Source organism: Lupinus angustifolius, unplaced genomic scaffold, assembly GCF_001865875.1.
Source record: "Lupinus angustifolius cultivar Tanjil unplaced genomic scaffold, LupAngTanjil_v1.0 Scaffold_7_10, whole genome shotgun sequence".
NCBI lineage: Eukaryota > Viridiplantae > Streptophyta > Magnoliopsida > Fabales > Fabaceae > Lupinus > Lupinus angustifolius.
Window position 1 is genome coordinate 82,796 of NW_017717633.1, and position 9,113 is coordinate 91,908.

At 31.2% G+C, this 9,113-nt stretch overlaps 1 protein-coding gene across 1 annotated transcript; it reads right to left on the reverse strand.

Annotated features, from left to right (window-relative positions):
• Window positions 1-2,402: 2,402 nt before the first annotated feature.
• On the reverse strand, window positions 2,403-6,423 carry LOC109337499 (persulfide dioxygenase ETHE1 homolog, mitochondrial-like). Its single transcript, XM_019574476.1, has 9 exons — window positions 6,072-6,423; window positions 5,218-5,346; window positions 4,914-5,021; window positions 4,124-4,258; window positions 3,948-3,989; window positions 3,770-3,829; window positions 3,646-3,699; window positions 2,853-2,877; window positions 2,403-2,716 (listed from the first exon to the last, which is right to left on the reverse strand). Exons 1-9 carry the CDS (start codon window positions 6,312-6,314, stop codon window positions 2,634-2,636), a joined length of 879 nt encoding a protein of 292 aa, XP_019430021.1. The 5' UTR covers window positions 6,315-6,423; the 3' UTR covers window positions 2,403-2,633.
• Window positions 6,424-9,113: the final 2,690 nt, after the last annotated feature.

Sequence of the window (9,113 nt, forward strand, 5' to 3'; positions counted from 1 at the left end):
AATGATTTCCATAGGAAATGTTAAAAAAAAACTCCAACCATGTTGTCGAGTTATGTGGATCCAAGAGAAAAAAAAAATCATGGAAATCAGGCATTAGGTTGACAATTTAGGAAGAAATACACCATATTGATAATAAGTACAAAGTTACACTATATTGGTAATTTTCTGGTCAAATTATACTACATAGGTAAATTTGCTAATTATGAACTTTCCATCATTTGGTTACCGAGAGAAGATAGAAGGAAAATAAAAAGTATATGTGGCCTACATAAAACTTTTATCTTCATTATAGTAGAGAAACTTCATTTTGATAAAAAAAAAATTAGTATGTATTTTATTACTACTTTTCTAAATATTAAGTTTTATTATTAAGGATGACAACAAGACAAAATATACACAGGTAGTATTTATTGATACCCATATCCATACTCCTGATTGGAACCTCACCAAGAGTAAACAATATCATTTGCATAGTATAACATGGAGAAATCCAAGGCAAATGAACCAACCTTGTAACATGAGAAGCTCCCTGATCCATGAGATCCATTTAGTACAAATACTCGCTCATTATATCATTTACTCTATGAAGGACTACCTAACTAAATCATAGGATTTCTCAGAGTCTACTTTAAAGATGGACTAACTTCATTTAAAATTAGGATTCTTTCAAAATTTACCCCCCTTAATGAAAGCAAAATGAACCAACAACTAATTGATTTATAGGTTAGATAAGAGTAAATCCTTAGGTATTATACAAGCTAAAAACTGAAATTCAGTAGTTGGGAGCAATACTTGGGTAGTTAATTTACCTATAAAATGATCGGTCACTAGTCCTTCTAATATTCTTGGGTGCATTGTCTTGTGTTTCATCTTTTTCTTTTAATTTATATAAAAGTGAATATATACTTTGGTCCTTATAAATTTAGTGTGTACCAATTTGATCCCTAAAAAGGAAAATCCAAAATAATACTAAAAATCCAAAGTTTTTATTTATTCTTTTGTTTTCAATAGCAAAAATATTATTTCATTGTAAATAAAAAGATAAGTATCGTTGTAAATTATTTTTTCCTTTTGTTTTTGTATTTATTATTTTCTAAAACATAAAAGGTAGAAGAAAAACTTATTAATTTCTAATTGAATTAATTAATATACAAGGCAAATTTTCCTTTTATACTAAGAAATCCAACTAATCCTAGCTAATCTCAACTAAGAATATGAAACACATGCTTAAAAGAAACAAAAGAACATGTGCTAGGACTTCAAGAAACTCTACTACAATATCCATTCATAAGTCAAATGATATGCTCTTGACTGATGCTACTGAATTACTGACCGAATGATCATGGGCTATGGGCCAAGCACTTTGATGCACTATAGCATGAGGAATTTGACCGAGACAGCTGAGCCAATCTAACCGAGCATTCATGCGCCATGACATGAGCAATCTAATCGAGACAACTGAGCCAATCTAACTGAGCATTCCTACACCACATCACGAGCAAAATGACCAAGATATATGAGCCAATCCGCCCGAGAGTTCGTGGTCGTGATGCACATCTCGTGGCCACGATGTACAATAATTGAGCATATGAGCTTATACGAAAAACTCATCCATGGCATATTATAAAATCATTAATGAAGGGAAAATCTTTAATATATATATTCATTAGTATTACTTGTCTCCCCATTATCGAAAATGATACTTAATAGAGATTAAAGTATCTCAAAATTTTAGATATAAAAATGTTTAAAATGACTAATTTAGCTCTTGGTGCCTCTTGTTACCTTTCCTTTTCTTTATGTAATCAATATGGAATCATTGGACACCCCTTAGGTACTATTAAGTTGAATTATCATATGCTTATTCATGATATCTACCAGACTCCTAGTTTCATGTATAATATTTTCTCTAACAGCTCCTTTATTCATAGCATCATTATTCAGAACAACAGCTCCTAGATGGCAGGTAAGGGTGACATCATTGAAGCCCTTTGTCTTTAAGGCTGCATCTCAATCAACCATGGTATTTGTTGTGAAGTAAATCTTAAGTCGTTTGCCTCATTCTCGTAGGCATAATTTAAGTACCCATTGGACTACTCTTTCTAATTGCCAATTGGTTTTGAAATGGAACTTTAACATAGTATCATAGCTATAGCCCAACTTATCTCCGATTATGATGAGTCAAAAGATGTCATTTAAGCATGGATCAAAAGTAACTATTCGCCTAGTTTGACAGACTTATATAGAGGTGACATGTTCGGAAGTAAGTCCCAGACTACTAATCTCATTGTCAATTGATTTTGAGATAAAACCTTAACTATATATGTTTGTTGAAATTTTTATTCTTTTCAGTGAGTATGTTTTTCAGTATTAGTAGATGCATGTCCCTGAAGTTTTGAAACTATAAGAAACTTAAACAATTAACTTTACTAATCAATTATATAACAGAACAGAACACAACTTTATCAATGAAGTTTGTTTATAGATTACAACATTCAGCACTGCACAATCATCCCTTTATTTATTTACACATTATCTTTCTCTTCAACTCAAACTCAAATGCCAATCAACAATATTATTCTTTTTCACTAGCAAGGTCTTTGTGTTAAATTATCATCACCATGTTAAAAAGTTCAGCTCTCTTTGGATTGGATTCCACAAACCAGATTCGCCGGGACAGCTAAGTCGATCATTTTGGGATAGGACAGGTTAAGATCTGGTTCACAAATCAAACATACCATTATCAGCTGCAAAGAACTTGTTGCAAATATGAATGAGCCAAATAACCCTTTTGACTATGCATGAAAGAAAATAAATTTCACCAAGTTTTTAATAATTTAGCTAGTACTTACTTGCCATTATGTTCTTGAAAGTTTCCTGAAAAAGAGGTACATTTGAACTATGAGACATTACAAGAGTTGGGGCAAACCAGCAGTAGAATATAAATGGGCGGCTCAATGTAGGAGGCTCCCACCTAGTGGGGTCTGGAGAGGGTAGATGTACTGGCCTTACCCTCACAAACAAAAAAAGTTATTTTCAGGATTTGAACCCATGACATCCAGGTCAATAACTTTACTGTTGCGTGTCAATACTCGTTATTAAAAGCTCAACTTTATCAAGCTCAGAGCAAGCATAAAAGAAATGGTTAAAAAGTAATACCTGGCTCATTAGTTAACAATGCCAAGAAATTATCAATTTCTATGAGTCTAACCAAGTTCAGCAACCAATCCAGAACCAGAAGTAATGTAATGTTCTTTCTATTATATTTGTCAAGATTCTACTTCAAGCATTCAAAATAACAATTACATGAATTTTTTATGATCTTCCATTAAGGTCTCTAAAAGACTGTTTTCTCATAATTGACCATCATAAGTTTCAATTTAGTGGACTGAGCTCATACAATATTGTTGAGTATACTCAAGTGTGAAGTCCCCACATTGGATATGAGGGAAGGAGTAAAAGAGTTCATAAGTGAAAAAGGCCCATAGAACTATTGCCTTAAAGTTTTGGTTCAAGACGTGGTGTTTCACTTGTGATTCTTCTCTCTTCCCATACCTCGGTAAAAATGGAACTCCCAGTGATTGGGGCTCCCCGGTCACGATCGGGTCCAACAAATATGAAATGTCATCAAACATTAAACATTACCTCATCCTTTGTTAGTCGCGGATTGTATTGCAGCTCCTCTCCAACAGTGCTTACCTGAAATCAGAAATTTGTATCAGCAACTCTCAATCAGTTTGTCAAGCAAAATGGCTAAAGGTCTCCTTACACTGAATCCTTTGTAGTCATGAGCAGGATAGATTAATGTATCCTCGGGAAGCGTAAAAATCTGCTTCCAAAATGAAACAAGTAAGTGATTATACCCAAATTTATGTTCTTTCTTAGTTCTAAGTCTACTTTTCTAAGTTTCTGCTTAACATTATAGATAATCTCTATCAAGTTCATGCCTGTGAATGGACTGATTTGTAAAGCTGCTCAGAACTCCCACCCTGCATAATATTTAATGTAAAGATATAAATTCGAATAGAACTTAATATCATTCAACAAAATTGAGGCTTGTTTTGATATAACTTCAAGTACCCTTGAGAAGCAGTAACTAAAGAAAATATGAATGCACAAATACCTGAAAGTCTGTTCTTCCACATCCACGTATTAATAGGGCATCTCCGGTGAATGCCAACCTTGGTTGAGGTTGATCAGATGCATCTCCGGTGACATAGGTGATGCAACCCAAGGTATGGCCAGGAGTAGCACGAACCTGCAGCGAGTCAGCAACAAAGAGAAAAGTATATATTAGAGTCAATGGTATAGTAAATCATTACTTGAGCTATTGGCAACAAAAAAAAGTGGCGGTCCAGTGTACGAGGCTTCCACATAGTGGGTATGAGGAGAATAGATGTACGCAGCCTTATCCTCGCAAGCGAAGAGGCAGCAACAATAGGCAAAAAAGATCCAATTGACAAATAAATGAAATGAAAAAAATCCTTGATAGTCTGGTTCTTCGCCTAGATCATCTTTTTAATATCACAACTATCAGAGAAATCAGAACCATTAAAAAGGGCTTTCTGAGAGAGGATAAGAAGTAAAACATGGCAAAAAGTATTGCAAACTAAGTTCACTATTTCTTATAACGAAATTCACCTTTTTAAGCTTCTTATCATGCCTATGCTAAGAAAATCCTAAATTTTATTACTTTCTTCCTCATACTAGAGTTTTGTGGCACCAATGTTCAAAATTATCAAATAGACAATCTAAGCAACAAATAAGAAACCATTCATTCACTTTTCTTAAACTTAATGAAATATAAGGCATGTATCTTTGATAATTTCCTCTCATTAGAATACATAGTAAAAAAAAGTTGAATATCAGGCATTACAGAACAAAATTTGCAGCAACATCATACTAGCACTTACCTCTAGAAAAAGATCACCAAACCTGATTTTATCGCCTTGCTCCACATAAAGATCTGCTTTTGCACTACTTGCTTTTGAAATAACAGATTTTACATCCGAAACTTTGCTCTACACAAAATATTTATAAAACTTAATGAACCAAGGAATCTGTAAGGGTCCGTTTGCGAGCTGAATTGTTTGGGAGCCATAAAATACACTTGTCATATAGCTCAGAAGCCTTCTCTTTCATTCACTTTCTTTTCAAAATTCAACTCGCAAACAGACAATACGGATAAAAGCAAACAATAGTTCAGCAACTACATACCTTAATAAGGCCAGTCCCAGTAACATGATCTGCATGTACATGTGTGTTAATGGCGTACACAAGCTTCAACCCCAGTTCATGAATAAGGGATAAGTCTCTATCTACTGTCTTATCTACTGGGTCAATCAACTGAAATATTCATAAATAAAAATTCCATTAATCACCAAAACAGAAGAAAACCCATTACCCAATCCATATAAGCTTCTCAGCCACATAAAAGATTGTCAGAAATATCAAACACAACACTTCAAAATTAGATTTTTTTACTTCCTTCTTATTTATTAACAAGCCATTTTCTGTAAAAGTTATAAATTTCATAGAATATTTCATAATTCAATCAACTGAAATTTTGTATTAAAAGTTATTCATCATTCACCAAACAGAAAAAAAAGGATTAAGGAAGCATTTGAAAGATGTATACAGAGCTTATTTAGCAACTACCGAACTACTCATGAAAATAGTTTTCTAAGAATAGTTTATGATGTTATTTAACTTACTTAAATAAACCTACAAGGCAAACTTGTGAAAATAAGTTATTTTCAGCTTATTCCAAAAAAAGCTTATTCATCAATTGCTTAATTACCCTGCCCAACGGAGAAGTATCTATTGTCCCAAATCATGTCCTATTTTTTTTTTCATTAACATGTCATGTTTTTATTGGTTCAAGACATAATTTAGAACATATTTTGAGACAGCGAATCATTGTCCAACCCACATAAAAAAATCCCATGAATAGAAAACCCCACACTTCAAAATTACATTTTCCCTTAAAAAAAGCTAATTTTATGTACATATTGAAGGTTCAAGAGAATCTATATGATAATTCAATAGCATATAAAAAGTTGGAAACTAACAAGTGCAGGTTTATCAGGGTGTGATGAATCAGCAAGAAGATAAGTATATGTAGATGATTCCTTCTCAAAAAGCTGGCGAAACAAAAGCTTAGAAGATGAGGAAGTAGAGTAAGAACCCATTTGAGATCTGACTCTGATGTTATTATAAATTGTTTTGGAAACGGAAATTGGGGTTTGAGGAAGAAAAATTGAAGCTTTTGAAGGAAGAATAGAGAGTTTATTGAAGTGGAATAATCGAAGCATTTTTGTGGCTATAAATAAATAATGTGAAAGGATGAGAAGAGAGAATAGAAAGATAGACAATGATTTTGATGGTGGGAATATAATAAAGAATGAAGAACGATGTTATTGATCTAAAGTAGTTGGTATAGCAAGGTCGCCAATGGAATGAAAGGACACTTGAATCTGAATGAGATGTTTAAGGTTTGAGGATGTCATCAACTTTTTTATTGGTTGGTTTCTATTACTGTTGACAATAGGTATCCATGGGCAGGGATATATTTTTTTTATCAATAAGAACTTGATGTGTAGTGTAGTAGTGTAAGACTCGCTACAGAAAAAACTAAAAGGTTAAGAATTTGGGTTTTTTAAATTATATTTATTAGAAGGGATAATCATATCCTCTAAAAGGGAGTGGTTACTTACCAAAAGTGATGATTAATGTTAGTATTGTGAAAATGTTGCGAAAATGTAAAATGAAATTTGTGAATATTCCTCAATATTTGATCAAGGTATAAGACCTTATTTATAGTACATGAATATGTAACAAACTTACTAAACAAACTAATAAAACACATGTGTTGAATATGTAAAATATGTAAAATGGGTAAATATGTAAAATGTGATAGCTTTGTCTTTAGTACCAAAAAAATATTTCAAATAGTTAATACACTTTTTTCTTCTATTCTATCTTTTCTAGGTTCTTTTTTTAGAATTGATTTTTGTCACAAACTTCTTTCACCTTATTGTCCAACATTATTCATATAATATTAAATTTTAGCCATTAAATATTTTATCTTAACTTTTAAGTTGTAATTCTAATTTTTAAAGGATTGGAACGAAATCTACGCAACGAGGGGGATGCCATTATCATCACATCATAAAATTAAACTTCTTTATTTTATAATATTAAACTTTAGACTCACAATAATAACAATACATATTAATCAATATTGATATCGAAAGAAAATCATCACCAAACTACAAAATGATTGAGAAGAGGATTTTAAATTAAGAATGAAAAATAGTTAATTGAGTGATAGATATATATAAAAATAAAATAATATTTATCTAACCATGGAGGTTAATTTAAAAAGCATGAGTTAAAAAATTTCATTATTGTTAATTTAATATTATCTTTATGAAAGACACTTTCACCAACACTTAAAGTTTAGAGTATAAAATCTATATATTGACTATGTAAATATCTATATACATTTATTATATTATTTACCATTCATTTATATTATTTTATTTAAGAGATAATAATAATAAAATGTTGAATGAAAAAATCTCTTACACTATCATGTATATATTTTTTTCTAAAATTTAAGGATAATTAGGAAGAAAAAAATTCATGGTAATTTATAGACTTTCCCTTTTTCTTTAACTTTGTTTTCCGCTACAAATCATTCTACATCATATAAAAATGCTATGTTTTATTAAATATAAAGTTTGTGTATTTTTATGATATATTACTTTCTGAAAAGAGTGAATATTTACTTTAATGCTTAAAAAAAATTGTGTGTTTCAATTTGTTCCTAAAAAATAAAAACCATTTTAGTATTAAAAAATTATGAGTGTAAGTCAAAATAATTTTTATTAATTGTCATAAAAATGATGAAAATGATAAATTATTACTTATGTTTAATATTTTTGATACCATTTTAAAATTTTCGAATTTTTTAGAACCAAATTATAGATTAATTTTATGGAAACATACATCATTTTTTCTCACCTTTTCACTTTGTTGTCTGTTTGCTAATCATAATTGGTTTTGGTAGATGCAAGTGGCCGTAGCATGTAAAGGTATGGAATGTGTTCGGCTTCACTTGAATTTGGCCTATATTTTGAATCATATTATTTTTAGATTTAATTATTGGATAGGTTCCTCAACTTTCTAGAAAAAAGTTAAATAGGTTTATGGTCTCATTGATTTTAATAGTTTCTAATGGGTCTCCAAACTTATAAATATTTGTAATTGGATTTTTCATATACATTATCGTTAACCTTTCAGTTATAATTCCACTATGTAATTGTTGTTACCGTAGTTCCAACAATTCTGAGTGGCACGAAATAATTGTTATTAGCCGAGTCACGACCAAGTCGTTTTCTTTAAGACGTTTTGTGCCACTGTTAAAATTGTGCAAGCAGACTATCAACCACATCGTCCTCAAGATGAAATAGCTCAGTTCTCTGTTATACGATTTTTTATTACACTGTAAGAATCACTCTCGAATACACACAATATGATTGTAACACCGTGAATTTTTTGTGTATGTTTTATTAATTATTTATTTATCAACGATTAAATTTATAAATTAATCGGTATGATTTAGTCTAAATCATAGTTGAGTGTTAGTCTTTTTTGTGATTTTCTATTTTGTGGTAAAATTTCGTAATTTTACGCGACGAAAGTTTTTGAGCTGCTGTGGGGCCCAAATTCGGCCAAATAACATGTTTTTTAGTTCCGTAACTCGAAATCGAATTCCAATTTCGCCATTGGCTTCAAAATATTATTTCGAGTCAAGATAGACATCAAGTTCGTCCAGAACGCATTTCTAAATATTTTCCACTCCGAATTCCATACTTCGAAGTTCTAACCGTAAACCGAAATCGGGAGATTTTTAATATTCGACCTAGTATTATAGCCAAAAATACTCGGGCATGGTTTATCGAGAATTTTTCGCCGAAAAGGTCACATCACTTTTATGTAACAGGTTTGCTTGTTAAATAAGCAAAAGTACATATCCTCTTACACAAAATCCCTAATATCACTCATCTATCTCTTACACAAACTAATTTTTGAAAAACCATTGATAT

Excerpts from the sequence above, each read along its gene's own strand:
- LOC109337499 (XM_019574476.1), bottom strand. The coding sequence starts at position 6,314 with ATGCTTCGATTATTCCACTTCAATAAACTCTCTATTCTTCCTTCAAAA. Across the intron at positions 5,347-6,071 it reads ACCCTGATAAACCTGCACTT|TTGATTGACCCAGTAGATAA; the intron begins GTTAGTTTCCAA and ends TGAATATTTCAG. Across the intron at positions 3,990-4,123 it reads GTGGAAGAACAGACTTTCAG|GGTGGGAGTTCTGAGCAGCT; the intron begins GTATTTGTGCAT and ends AATATTATGCAG.